We start from the raw sequence: 15,045 nt of genomic DNA, 5'->3' as shown, positions 1-15,045 counted from the left end.
TCTGGGTTTGAGAAGCGCAGTCGCGCAGCGCGTGAAGGGTGGTGGCGACAACGGCGGTAGCGACGGGAGGGGGGAGAGGAGAGACGCGCGCGAGTGCGCGCGAGTGCGCGCTCGGGGGGGGCGGCGGCGGCGGTGGTGGCGGCGGGAGGGAGGTGAAAGTAAACCAAAACTTTAACTAACTTTCCACCTCCGAATAGCCCGGTAGCTAACTGTCCGAAAAAACAGGCGAGGAAACCGGCGGCGGGAGAGCTGCAGCGCGGAAGTGTCGACAGCACGGCGCGCAGCGGGTGGTTGTAGCGCTCGAGTCCGGTAAAGAAGTAAGAAATGGACGGTAAGTTAGCAGGCGCGTTAGCTCGGCGGCTACTACTAGCTACTACTAGCGCCCTTGTTAGCCCGTTAGCTCTACTTCGCCTTTTCCAGGGAAAACCCCGCCGCTGTTTTCGGAGCCGCGGCGCTTGAACAAGCAAGCACTTTCTTACGCTCTCTTTGACTTGTGAGCGGAATGACGCCTTTGTTTCCTGTTGTTGTTGGTGCTAAACACGCAGCGAGTTCGTGTCGCGCTCTGCGTTACTTTTGCTTCTCTTCTCGCTCTCTGCCGAAGGCGAAGCTTCCCGACCGACGACGACGTGTCGTGTGCTGTGCTGCGCTGCTCGGTCGGTTAGGCCGCGAAGGAGCCGCCAGCAGCAGCACTGCAGCGCCACGGCCAAGTTGTACCCAGTTTTGCGGCGCTCCTTCAGTCCTTCGCGTCCTTGCAGCCTTACTTAACGCTTCCAATTTTACTTGGTTTGACAGTAACTGACCGCGTGCTCTTGTTCCTGCCCTGCCCTGCCCGCTAGGTGGCCGCTTAGTTTTACCGCTCCCCTTATTCTAATTCTGGTAAAGTAGACCGTGTCTTTTTGAGATGCGATTTCAGCCGTATCGGAAGGACGTCATGATGACAGTGAAGCACTACGGTAAACCATGTAAACCGGAATGTGAGCTGAGAACATCATCATCATGCTTGGCGTCGTTTTTCATTGATTTTTATATATTGCACACTTTTGCATTAGTCAACTTCTCTGCACTATCATCAATTCAAAGCAAGTGCTCAGGGTACTACCACACAGATGCACTGAACCACTTACATTTAACTCTCAAGCAAATTACAATTATTTATCCATTCCATATTATAAGGTCCTCATTTTACTGGGGCAATTTAGGGTAAGTACCTGACTGGGATTTGAACCTGTGACCTTTGGGTCCAAAGGCAGCAGCCCTAACCACTACGCCACCCTGTGTCCAACATGTGCCATCGCTTATGCGGATACTGAGAATCCATTTTATAATTCCATGTTTATACGGTGTATTTCCACACAGCGGTGGTGTAGGGTTTGTTGACATTTTACTTCGATTCTCCTCAGTCCAGTCCTGCAGTCCCAGGGTATCTGAGTTCTGGGACAGTGAGCAAACATTCGCAGAACAGGCGATTCTTAAAGCACAAATCTCTCTCTGATGTGGTGAACTGCTTTTGCTATGCACGCTTACACTGCCTACAGTGACGTTTGTACGAGATTACTCCCTGACGTGTGCTCTTTGTTCAGCCTTTAGCGCTTACATTATGTTCAGTATCGTAGGACGCGTTTCAAGAAGCCTTCGTTTCTAAGCGTATTAAGTGTTTCTGGAATGGTTCTGCTTCTGCTGTATCACTTTCATACTTTACCTTGTCATCGTTTCCATTTGATGGATGTATAGCTGCTGTACAAATGCAACTGTGTGCAAAGCTTGAGCTTTTTGATGCCCACCTTTATTGTTATATGTAACTAATGACGGTGTATTGTTATAGGAAAATTCAAATGTAGAAGTTTTATCTTGAGGTCTATTTTAAAGAACTTGCCGTTATCCCTGAAAGTCATTATTTGTCATTATTGCTATAGTCATTAGTTATTTTGTTCCAGTTCAAGACAAAAATGCCTGATGGATTTAAACTGAATTTGATTTTCCACAGGATGCATTATTAACCTTTTGGCCTTATTTTGGTTTTTACTCAATTTGGGAAAAAAAAGTGACATTATGAAAATATGACAGACACACTTTCAATACCAAGTGTTGGATATTGTTTGCGGAATTTTTTACTTTGGTCATTTGCGTTTTGAAAATATTAGTTATATATATTTTTATCCAAATTAAATAATGTCTGTCATTTAACTAAACAAAAGGTTCCAGTTTCAAATGGTTAATTCCTGAACATAGACATTTCTTTGTGAATTAACTGCAAAGATATGTTGTGCAGTGGATGGATTAGTGTATAGCAGCATGGATTATATTTCATTAGACATTGATATTTCTCAGCAGAGAAATAAGAAATTGATAAGTGACATTGGTTGCGTTGCTGAAAGGGATTGTACTGTTTATTGTGAGGAGTTTATTGTGGGAGGCAGCTGTATTACTGTGGTAAAACCTGAATATACATGTGGGTCCACACTAGTCTAAAAGTCTTAAAGACACACAGGCTTATGCAGTTACTATTTGAGCACTCATGCTCGTTTCCTGACATTAATTCATGCTGCGATAGTATGGTTCCTGCTCGCAAAATTAGACCCTTTTCACTTCCTCATGGACTCAGAAACCTTATTATAGCACCAAATTCTCTAAGCGTCACCTTTCAACAAATTATTTTTGGTCACCTTTTTGTCCATAATTTCCATGAAATTAAATGTTCCGCCAGCAGGTAATGATTCTTTATGAAGACCACAGCCTGTTACGGCATTTATTTTGTAACCTCAAAGGAATGAAAATAGTAGAAGTGTTGCAAGTCCACATTTGGCTTGTTCTCAGTCGTATGTTTTGAGTGTTCTTGTGTTCATTTTGGCCATGTGGGCTATTTCAAAAGATGCTTGTAAGTTAAGTTAAAGTTGGTGGAAAGTATCACTTTATATTTGGTAAGGATGTGACATTTTGAGCTGACAATGATTTATGATCTGTTCTCTAAGTGTTTAATAGGTTTATTCAAAATACTTATTTTGGAAACCAAAAATTTTGAAGTAGTTTCTGCTATGCCAGTATTGGAAAAACTGAATTATCCAGCAGGTAGTCTGCATGCAGCATTTTGAGGTACTGTAGGCAGTGTTGAGAAGTGCAACTCGTAGTCTGAATGTCGCAAACAAAATGTGACATTTCCAACTTATACACATGAACCGGCAGTTCACGTCACAGCTGCATCAGTGGACGTAAGAGTTAGTTTTAACCACCTCGCAACTGCTTCCATCTGCTGTCGCCTTTTTTTGCATGTGAAATATAACCTATATAACTCAAACAGGAAACTGTTGTTGCAGTGCATCGCTGTTTGTGGTTTTTTTTTTTTTTAAGTGCTGTGTCCTGGTCACTGTTACGCAAAAAAAAAAAAAATTGCCAGAAGGAAGAGTACTTTTTGTTATGGTTTTGCTATTTTAACATGTATGACCATATTAAATTTTAAATGTACATTAAGATGTTATAGTTTGTGTTATTGAAAGCAGTAGCTCGCCACAAACAGTCATGATAAATCAGAAACATAGAAGCTCTAAAACACAGTTCTAATACCCACAGGACACATGGAAGTCCATTTTACTGTGTTGGAGTTAGTAAGGAAGTTTTTTGTACCTGAAGTATATTTTTTGATGTTGATTTTTTCCTTTTTTTTTTTTTTTTTTAAATTAATGTGGCTGTACATGTGCAAAAATAATGGGAAGTATTTTTATACAAATGAGAATGAGAAGTAGGTTTGTACTGCTGTCACACGTGGTGTGAGGGCTCACAGAAAGCTGTCAAATTTAGGGAAATGGTAAAGTTCAGGAGACACTAAACACATGTTGGAATAGCAAAATGCAAGAAAAATTGACAACATAAATGAGTATTAAAGAATGTTTCACCCGTAACCGTTGCATTATTAAGAAGTCTAAGGGAAATCATTTGAAAGTACTTTATATGTAGTATTTTATTAGCTGAATATATAATGAAGAGTGACCTCTTTGGTTCTGTACAGGAGTACACTTATGAATTCTGTTGGAATTAAAGATTAAAATGGAAGCATAATCTAGGCTAATATAAAAGCAGACAAATTAGCGCCAGTTGACCAGGAAAATTTAAATTTGATTGCAAAAAGGACATTTTTTAAAGAAAATTGTATGGGTAAAAGACAGCCTTTGGTAATTGTTTAATGCAGATGGCCTAATCTTTGTTTTTTCTGTGTCTTTTAAGGAATGTACAGTTGGGGTCAGACCTCTAAAGGTGAGAAGCAAGTACTTTATTTCCATCCTTTAACGCTATTGTCTTTGCTGTATTGTACAAAATTTGGAATATTTTACTGCATTACTATTAATCTTATGCTTTTTATTTAGGTTGGTTTGGAACTCTTTGTCAGAGTTATTGGTGAAATAACTGTAGTTATGGGTGACATGGTGGCACAGCAAGTAGCAGTGCTGTCTCACAGTGCCTGGGAGGTGCGAGAGGACGTGGGTTCGATCCCTGCTCAGTTTGTGTGGAGTTTGCATGTTCTCCCCATGTCTGTGTGGGTTTCCTCTGGGTGCTCCGGTTTCTTCCCACAGTCCAAAGACATGCTGTTCAGATTCCCCCATAGTGTGTGAGTGACAGAGAAAGTGTGAGTGTGTGTGTGTGTGTGTTCCACTGATGTATGAATGAGTGACCCATTGTAAGTAGTGTATCTAGCAGTGTAAGTCACCACGGTGAATAAGGTGTGTGAGCTGATAATGCTACATAGAGTTCATTGGAAGTTGCTTTGAAGAAAAGCGTCTGCTAAATAAATAAATTTAAATAGTTAAAATTTATGGAATGCCATAGTCCAAATGCCACTTACCATAAAGTGGGGCCATTGCCAGGTTTTGAAGTCAATAAGAATGTCACTCAAAGAATGCCAAAGTATGAATTAAAGATGTTTCATTAAACGGTACATTTTAAGTAAATTTTTGTATCGCAAGAGTATTAAAGTGTAATGGCAAAAAGTAAGGTCTCATGGTTGTGAAAATACATTCCCCTACATAAAGTGTTCTTTGTGTATTTGAGAGAAGCAGTGTCTTTGTCTACAGGTAACCCCTACATTGAGATCATTGAACAGCCCAAAGCGAGGGGAATGCGCTTCAGGTACAAATGTGAGGGCAGGTCTGCTGGCAGCATCCCAGGGGAGAAGAGCAACGACACGACCAAGACACACCCAGCTATCAAGGTGACTGCACTTCAGCTTCTTACTCGTATAGGGAAGGAAGTTGGTCGGGGAATCGCTTTCTAGTGCTGCTTCTCACAATCCATTGTTGACATTCCTTGAGACTAAATGTTGTTCAGTAGGGTACATGCTAGGTACATGCTTTCTTTGTTCTGCTACCGCCTTAAGAAGGTGGGGTTTTGGTAAACGGCTATAATGAATTAATCTGCTGTAAGAGTTTATTCAGTTTCCATCAACTGCTCATCCTGTGTAGGATCGCTGTGTTCCAGAGCCTGTCCTTAAAAATGATAATCTTGACACATTCATAGGAGCCATTGCATTTGCATTCTAGTACAGGTGGTCCCCGATTTACGATGGGGTTACGTTCCCCAAATCCCATTGTAAGTTGAAAATATTGTAAGTCAAAAATGCATTTAATACACCTAATGCACACCTCTGCGTGACAGAATGGAAGATTTGGATCGCTGTCACTGCCCAGCATCGCGAGAGGATAATGCTCCACATGTCGCTTGCTTGGGAACAAAATCAAAATTCTAAGTATGGTTTCTACTGAATGTCTGTTGCCACCTCACCATCGTAAAGTCGAAAAAAATTGCAAGTCAAACCATCGTAAATCGGGGGCCACCTGTATTGCACTCTTTTCAGACAGTATGACAGGTGGAAAAATTCAGAAACTGTTATAAACATGTTGTTCAACTTCCCAAATTCCTAACATGGTGTTGGTTCTGTCCTGATAGGTTCATAATTATAATGGCCCCATTCGCGTGCGCATCTCCCTGGTGACTAAGAATGCGCCATACAAGCCACACCCCCATGAGCTGGTTGGAAAGGACTGCAAGCATGGCTACTATGAGGCTGACCTGCAGGAAAGGCGTGTCCACAGGTACAGGCTGTCAGAGTTTTGGTGTGTGACACTTTGCTGTTATGGAAAAAGTGGTTAAGGAGCTGTATGAATGATCCGCAGGTTTCCTGGTAATGTTCCTATTGATGCTCTTTCTCTGTTCTCCTAACCAAAGTTGCACGCAGTTGTATAAATGGCTCAATTGTAAATGATTGGGAAAAAAAAAAAAAAAAGACATGCTCAACTTACAGGAAATTAAGAACAAAGGGCTAGAGTGCTTGAAACCCCTATTGTATGTAACATTTGGAGTGAAGGTGGGAGAACGCATGACGTTTTTATTTTTTGGGACGGATGTGTTTTGGCGGGAAGCCTTTGTCAGTGCATCCTTGTCTTAAGAAAGGAATGACATATACACTTCTAAGATCATTATGTCATACTCAATTGACCAACAGCATGAAAGTGTCACAGGGATGTACAAAATGCAACTTAATAAAAGAAAGTGCATCAAATAGTATATGGATACAGATGTAGAACAACTAGTTAGGTCGACAAATTGGCTGTAAATGACACATATAAACTACGTTAATCTGAATGTAAAAAGAAAGTAGTAATGATGATCAGGTTCTCTGAAGACCCTCAATACCACAGTGTAAAGATAAAGGTCTGTCTTACCAGCTTTCAGAACTTGGGCATACAGTGTGTGAAGAAAAAGGATGTGGCTGAAGCTATTGCCTGCAGGCTGCAGACATTGAACAACCCTTTTAACGGTAAGTGTGTATAAACACACATACGCTATTGCAATTGCCCTGGTCTCTCAGGGCTTTATGCACTTTATTGTGAATTTGGCCATTACAGGAAAGTGACAATGATTGATCAGTTTATTTTTTTGCTGTTTTCTGCCACTTCTGTGCCCTGGCTATGATAAATTAACCCTCTTCCTTTGCTTTGTGTATGTTTTGTTTCTTAAACAGTTCCAGAAGCTGACATTTGGTCGGAGGAGTATGACTTGAACACGGTGCGACTGTGTTTCCAGGCCTCCATCCTCCTCCAGAGCGGAGAGCGGTACTCCCTGGAGCCCGTTGTGTCCCAGCCCATCTATGACAACCGTGAGTCTGCGCTGCTGCCTGTGCAAACAGACTTGGGATCATTAGCTACACATAAGTGTTGTTCAGCTGCAGTCCAGGAACCCAGTAGGTTTTTACTCTTCTAGATAACTGGGGAGAAAATTCTAAAGGGCACAGTGGTGCAGCAACATGGGTTTGATGTTTTACTGTGTGAATCTGTGTGTATGTGGAGTAGTCAGTGACTGTAGGTAGTGTACTGTAGTATATGTAATATTGTAAGCAACCTAAGATTCAAAAAAGGTATCATCTGAGTACTGTATAGTGTTCATGTAAGTTGTGGTGTAGAAAAGCATCTGCTGAATGAATGAATGTAAATAAGTGCAAGATAGAAAACAAAGCAGTGAGCAGAAAAGTTACTACATGTTGTCCTTTTATCTGTCTCAGGAGCTCCCAACACAGCAGAGCTGAAGATCTGCAGAGTAAACCGTAACTCTGGGAGTTGTCGTGGAGGGGATGAGATCTTTCTGTTGTGTGACAAAGTGCAGAAAGGTGGGACAAATGTTATTTCCCCTAAAAATGTTCTTAGCGCTGGTGAATGGAGTTTTTCCACCAAATTTCAGCAATTGGACTTTTAAAATGGAATAACTGCAGTTTCCACCTTTACTAATTCTGTTTTTCTTGTTTTGTTGTAAAATGATTAACCTGGACTGTATGCATTGCTTCCTTTTTAGAATGGATTGCCTTGGTATTATAACCCTGTGTAGGTGCACACTCCAACACAAGAAAATTACAAGTCCCAGGAACCTTGCACTCACCCACCCTTGTCTCTTACACAGAGGACATTGAGGTCCGCTTCTTTCGGGACTCCTGGGAGGACAAGGGTTCCTTCTCCCAGGCAGATGTGCACAGACAGGTGGCCATCGTCTTCCGCACGCCTGCGTACAACAACACGAACCTCAACGAGCCCGTGCAGGTGAAGATGCAGCTGCGCAGGCCGTCTGACGGAGAAGTCAGTGAACCCATGGACTTTCACTACCTGCCTGCTGAACCAGGTCAGCACCTGCTTCATCAGTCACAAAGCTGTTTTTTCCAAAATGGGGAAAAAAAAAACTGAATTCTCCAAAATTGCTTGCAGAGAATATTGTTCCCTGCTGTGCACATTTAATCCTTTAGATCCACAGTACCACCTGGTTAAATACTTAATGATGTTATGGATGGTCACAGAATGTGTTTAAGTAAGCACCCATACTATCACGGACTGCAAAAACTGTTGTGAAAATGCTTTGTCAAGAAACAGATAGTGAAGTGTAATATGGATCGAAATAAAAAATGAGAAAGTATAAAAACTAAACTTGAATTTTAACAGTAAAAATGTAGTTTACATCTGCAAACCATCTAGTTGCATTTCCTTTTCATTTCAGGTCTTAAAGTGGAAAGTTAAGAAGTTTTAGACCACGAAAGTACAACAGTCGATGTTTTGATGTTATGATACTTCATATGCCGAAGGCTGTCTTCAATCATTGATGATAAACTTCAGCTGCTGGCTTATAGCAGTGTTATTTACTACATCTGGCCTTCATTGACTTCTGCTTTTATCTTGATTTACAGATGAGTACAGGCTGATGGAAAAGAGGAAACGTACAGAGGGAATGTTCCAGAATCTCAAGCTTGGTCCCATTATGTCAAGTTAGTGCACTGATTTTATTTTTTAATCTTTGTTTGAAATATCGTACAGAGTTGTACAGTGTATGTGGTACAGTCGGTAAATTCTCAGGCTGGCTGCCATGTGACGCTGCTGTGCTGCATCCACTGACGGCTTACAGCAATGCCACCCAGAGGCCAGTGTTAGAACTTACAGACTGCGCCACTAGTGAAATACTGTTCTCAGTGGCGCCAGAGCAGGATCACTTTAAGCGCTCTTAGAATGTGCATTTACTTACATTGGTTTACAGCTGGTGGATGTCGTTCCCACTGCTGACATAGTTTAAACAAACCTTCTTTGCAATTGCCTGGCAAGAGTGTTGTTTGCTTCTTTTCTCATCACAGTGTGGTTTGGGAAGGAAATCTGAGCCTAACCCAGATGCAATTTAACAGAACCTGACTCAAGCCCAAAAATGTTGTTCACTTCCCATTTCTGACCCTTTACAAATTTAGTCACTGACTGAATGCAGAGTTGACATTATTGCAGAAACTTTTCAGTGAAATTGGACAAAGTGTAGTTGCTAACACCCCACACTTCTAACAGGTCCCACCGGGTCCTGTTGGCTTTATATCCGATATAGTAACATGCTGTTTTTCCATTTGGCTCGAAGCCACATAGGGCAAGAAAAGAAGCAGAGACTTAAAACCAGTAAATGTATATATAGTAATATACAGAATGGCAATGCGATATTTATTTGGGTCTTTTTTTTGTAGCAGGTTCTACTACTGGAGAGAGGCGACCCTTCACCACTGCCAAGAGAACAGTTACCGTCTCCAAACCTTCCACTGTCATGGTGCCACCAGGTAAGAATACCTGTTTAATGCTGTTTGTGTTACCTGAACTTCCTGTGGAATTCTCACTTGTACATCTGCAGAAATCAAGTTTGTTTGTTTTGCTTCTCATTCATAATTGTTTAGGCCCATATGTTGTAGAACAATTTATGGATTTACTAATCTTGATATTTGACAGTGCTATAAAATCACTATGTGCTGTTTTAAATTCTGCAGTATTAATGTGATGACTAGCACAGTCCAAAACTTGTATAAAGACGGACATCGCTGACTCACTACATTGGTAGTCGTTACTTGTTGGACAAACATCTCGCGTGAACCGGAATGACACAAAATACACACCTTTTCCTGTGCTCGGGCTCTAGTTGGATCCTGCTATTAATGTCATGTGTTGAGAAACTTCTCACTTGTCTGCTAGCATTGTATACACTGTTGTAATAGTATATTAAGAACTCTGTCTTAAATCATTGCAGTTTGTTTTCTTATGTACCATTTTTGTTGTGAATATTTGGAGAGTGGTAGCTTATTTCGCTGGAAATGCAAAGGCACAAAGAAGACAAAAACAGGAAAATGACACAATGGAAATTGGAGCGAAGTTGGCTAATTTCCTCTTATGAGCAAGCTAAAAAGCAAAATATTTCCAGTTTCCCTGACTGTTTCTCCGTTTTAAAAGGCACTATATGGAACACTTGGCAGATTCATCAGTGTATATATGGCTTCACTTTTTTTGCACTATAACATTGGCTAGAAATTATCAAAAAGCTGTTTCAGCAATGGAGTAAGAACACTTTTAAATGAAATTAACGTTCTCTATGAAGTGAGATACCTGCCAGCTGTACAATCATGAAAACTGAGAGTCTGAGGCTGCTTTTTCTCCTGCAGTGAATGCTGTGGTGCCCATGGTGTCCAACTCCCAAATCAAGCCTGAGCAGATCTTCGGTCCACAGCCAGGCCAGTTATTCTCCCAGCCAAAGCCGGTGGCGACCACCAGCAACACCTGGTTTCAGCCTCAACCCAAAGCCACTGCAGCCACCAACTTCCCTCCTACTGTCTCTGCTCCCTCACAGTCCCAAGACTACTCCACTGTTAACCTGTCTGACCTCTACGGCTACAATTTCTCCCCCTTCCCTGCCGCAAAGGAGCAGGGAGCAAAGGCTGACAACCGTTTTGGAAGCAGCACTGCAAGCGTAGTGCCCACAGAGGCTCCTCCTGCAGCAGAGTCCTCTAACACTTCCACTCTCTTGGAGGCACAACTAAGAGCGGAGCCCACTTTGTGTGACGTGGAGCTACATGATTTCCATAGCTTCTCCGAGGTGCACACGTCCGGCACGCTAGACAGCATCAACACAGAGGACTTTCAGGCGCTGTTGGGTCAGACCGGGGACAGCGCTGGCACAGTACCTGGATTGGGACCCTCTACCTCGACCCACAATGCCCCTGACTTGTCTGCTGACCAAACGAGCAGCAGCACATGGATGACCTACCCCAACAGCATCATTAATCTGCTGCAGAATGAAGGAATAATGGACAATGTGCCAGCTCCCAGTTTCTCAGCGCTCGAGGACTTGGATGAGTTTGGATCCCTGGACGAAGACCGTCTCATGTCCATTTTTAACAGCACCAACCAAGCTGGCTTCATGCCTGGACACCCCACTTAAGATGACTTATAGAACTGACCCCCAAAGAACAAGGCAGCACTCCTCTCCAGCTGCTGGGAAGACTTGCAAATGTGTGTTTGCAGACAGTCAAAGGTGTAATGAGGGTTGTGCTACTGACAGGATGTTTTCTTTCTCTTAGTGAGCACACATGTGTTAAGCACCCTGGTTAGACATCTGTGTTAAATACACAGGTAGAGAAATATATATAAAAAAAAAAAAAAAGGTTATTAGCTTATATTTACAGGTCATAAATACTTTTTCTACTTTATGGCTCCCTTTAATTACAAAAAATATACACACACATTCTTCATTGGTAGAATTCCAATACGTTTACGCTGCAGGTCTTAATACCCAGTTTATCCCCCCCTCCCACTCCTTTTTGGCCCAACTGTTAATGTTAAATTTTGACCCATATTGAAGACTTGTGCAAACTTAATGTTGAAAGACCTGTATGTACATAAAAACAGCAGCTGACCTGGATGCCTTTACTGAAATAGCATGAATGGAATCAAGTGAACTATCCAAGTCTCTTTAGAGGTACCCCTTGCATTGTTTGAATATTAATATCCAAATGATGGATAGTTATTTTTTACTCCATGTCATTTACCTGACATCTTTCTCCAAAGCAACTGACAGTGATTTCCCATTGATACTGTAGGGCATTTTACTGGAAAACTTCCGGGTGAGTACCTTGCTCAAAGGTGCTATAGCAGGTGCAGATTCACACCAGCATCCTTCAGACTAGAAAGTGCTGAACGCTATGCTATGTGCTGCTGACAGGAATGTGCCGTTTGAGTGCTTTACAGTAACCTGATCAGGGTCTTTGCTAAAAGCATTGTAGAGCTCTGCTGATCACACAGTACAGTTTTACTGAGCATTTTGTAGTTTTTGTCTCTGTCCAGATTAATATGAACCCCTGTATGTCCTGTTTTGTTAGAGATTATCTCTTACTTATGTTTGATTGATTACTGATTATATTGATTTAATGTGTCCAGTGATTCAAACCACATAAAATCAAACATGCTGGTGGAGCTTTGGGGGCTTTTTCGGTCTTGTGAAGCCCAATTTGCGTTGGTCTGATTGTTAGTGGTGTACCATAGCACTGTTTAATCTTTTTACTGAAACATGAGCAGAACTGAACAAATTACCATTGATCCTCATTTGGATAAAGTGATTCCTGAATTTTTGAGATTGGCCAAGACCAATTATATTGATGTAACAGCTGTATAATTGGGGGGAGTGACTGCATTGCTGGTCCTTCTATTACAGGCATTTCTGGAATAAAACAAGTTCAGGTTAACCAAATTTTAAAGGTGATGCATTGAAATGATTCCTTCGTGTTGTTCCAGTACTTTGTTTAAAATTTGAACCTTGTGTTTCATTCAATAAAACATGATTAGATCTGCAACCGAAACAGCACACACAATACCCAAGGACCATGGTGGTTGACCAGTAAAGGATTTTATACAGCATTATAAAATACCTACAGGTTTGAAAACAGATCTGATGTTCAAATACTATGTATATTTAAAATCTGGAGAAAAATTATTAGCTGATTTTTTGCATTGATGTAAACGCAGCAGAAATACACACCTGATAGCCTGTTTCAGACACATTTGTGGTAGGCTGATGTTGGGCTCCTCAGTCTTGTATGATATGTAATACACTGGATCATTCAGTTGCCTTGGTTTATTCACATTTATAGATACAGTAATTACAAACTGATCAGTGATGAACTGGCTGAATTTCATAGTTATGTAAATGGGAAATCTGTGATGCAGCACCTGTTTGAACAGGAGTACATTGTTCAGTTTGTCACTGACTGGATTTTCTTGTTTGCGTGGTCCTAACTTGAGTTGTGTGGATACACTTCAAAATATACTGTCTTGTCTTTTCAGGGCACCTAAACTAATTATGAAGCTCTATAATGTAAAATATACATGGACTTCAAATAATTGGATATTGGGTTGTTCAAGGTTCTCCGACTTCAGTACACTGTCAGTATGTGACAGTTGGATGTAGACAACATTGCAGCCATGTCTGTAGATTTAAAGGATTTTTCTGTAAGCTGGAGAGTAGTTTATTTTCAAGAATGATGTGTAAATAAATTCTTTCATCTGAATTTCATACTTCATATGTATTTTTTAAATATTGGAATCATCTTTTTTTTTTTAATCAGTAGTGTAAATCTGTAGTGAGGATAGGGTAGCTAGACATACTGTGGAAGACTTGCAGTAACCTTTACCATATTTTACCCGAAACATTTAATCTGTCACATTTATTGTGGCCTGAGGAGGCAGCAAAGTAACTGTAAAATGCATATCACACTGTATACATGTAATCTGATACAAGTAACATGTCTTCATTTCATTGTCCAGCATAACAGGTGACATTTTTCTGGATTGGTATGACTAGTGTCACATGCTTTGTTGTTTCCTGCTTTGTTGGTAAACTGCAAGTGAAGTTGATCTGTTCATCAAATAACTATGTGACTGTTCACATTCTGTACTGGCTCTAAATGTATTCAAGTTACTCTTAGCAGGTCTTAATTAAAAGCATTATGCTACTAATACTATTCATAAATGTCACATTTGTAGTTTGTAACAGCACTTTCCACAACTACCTTATTTGACAAGCAAGATGTGTACATACATTCCTCATTTCTCAGATTTTAGATGGTTGAAGTGATTTACTTTGTTCTGCTAGAATCAGTGTGATGAAACTACTACAGTAGCTACAGTTTGCTGAATTTATTCAATACAATGTTTAATAATCTCAAATACAAGTTCTCGATATTGCGCTTAAAATGCTCTGTAATGGCTTATTTTCATTTCTTAGTTTTTGTGCATATTCTTTGAATCAGCTCACAGCTATGGAGTTAAAAGTGAGATTAAAGTATGTGTGTTAAATGTAAACCTAGTTTTCAGTTTTATTGCTTTTGAGAGTTATAGTTAATGCATTGCCAGGTTCTTTTCTCTGCCAATGCTGAACAACAACCATATATCATGAACTCACTAGCAAATACAAAACGCATATGTGGCTCATATACATTTGCATGGATTTAAGTCTGCTGTGTCGCTCTCAATGAGACATGACATTTGCACAAGATGCTTTGTCATTTTATGTTTCTGGCATTAACTTAAGGGTTACTTAATGTTGACTACTGTGACGTATCTTTCCCTGCTTAAAAGCAGCATTTCTGCAGTTACTGGCAGGAGTTTCACAGAATTAAACTACATTGTACCACATCCTTCTTTGAAGTTTTCTGTCACCACTGCATTAATTGACGACACCGGTAACGAAAGCTTTTATACCTGGGACTGCGTTCGTCTATCATGACACCGTTTCTTAAAAGCGGCATGTTTTCCGGTTTTCCAGAGTTGCAGAAAGATCGTCATTTTTCACAGTTTACAAATCAGCGTCCAGAAAACCACTGTCTCACTTCTGCGGGAGTTCCCGAGAGCGAACAAGGCCAAACGGCACATCAGTTGCTTACGGTATTAGGCATTTTCCAGCAGCGACACACTGCGCGAGACACGGCCGAACGGGGCTTGGTGCCGCGGCCGATGAGCTCCATCAAGAGCCCACATCTCCTCTTCGCACCACACGCGCGAGTCGGGGGTAGAGGAGGGGTGGGTCAAACCTGAAGAGACGGCGCCAGAGCCGGAGCCAGAGAGGGGTGTATGGGACAGGCCCGCAGGCTCAGAGGTCAGAGAGGTCATGCATGGCTCCTCACAGTTGATGGCCACTCAAAACCAACGGAAGAGAAAAAACAACAAATAGAGAAAATGATGA

The 15,045-nt window shown here is 41.2% G+C and overlaps 1 protein-coding gene across 3 annotated transcripts; it reads left to right on the top strand.

The window, feature by feature from the left end:
- On the top strand, positions 1-13,827 carry rela (v-rel avian reticuloendotheliosis viral oncogene homolog A). 3 transcript variants are annotated; one of them, XM_018752131.2, is made up of 11 exons: positions 1-331; positions 4,216-4,245; positions 5,061-5,197; positions 5,932-6,077; positions 6,711-6,802; positions 7,007-7,141; positions 7,544-7,648; positions 7,936-8,151; positions 8,708-8,785; positions 9,515-9,604; positions 10,475-13,827. In XM_018752131.2, exons 1-11 carry the CDS (start codon positions 325-327, stop codon positions 11,248-11,250), a joined length of 1,812 nt encoding a protein of 603 aa, XP_018607647.1. In that variant the 5' UTR covers positions 1-324; the 3' UTR covers positions 11,251-13,827. The 3 variants fall into 3 exon arrangements, with proteins under 3 accessions (XP_018607647.1, XP_018607645.1, XP_018607644.1); XM_018752129.2 differs by lacking the exon at positions 1-331 and adding an exon at positions 338-953 and having other exon boundaries at positions 9,518-9,604; XM_018752128.2 differs by lacking the exon at positions 1-331 and adding an exon at positions 338-953.
- Positions 13,828-15,045: the final 1,218 nt, after the last annotated feature.

The sequence above is a fragment of the Scleropages formosus genome, chromosome 4 (assembly GCF_900964775.1).
Source record: "Scleropages formosus chromosome 4, fSclFor1.1, whole genome shotgun sequence".
Taxonomy (NCBI): Eukaryota; Metazoa; Chordata; class Actinopteri; order Osteoglossiformes; family Osteoglossidae; genus Scleropages; species Scleropages formosus.
Note: the sequence above shows the minus strand (reverse complement) of the source record. Positions and strands in the feature narration are given on the sequence as shown.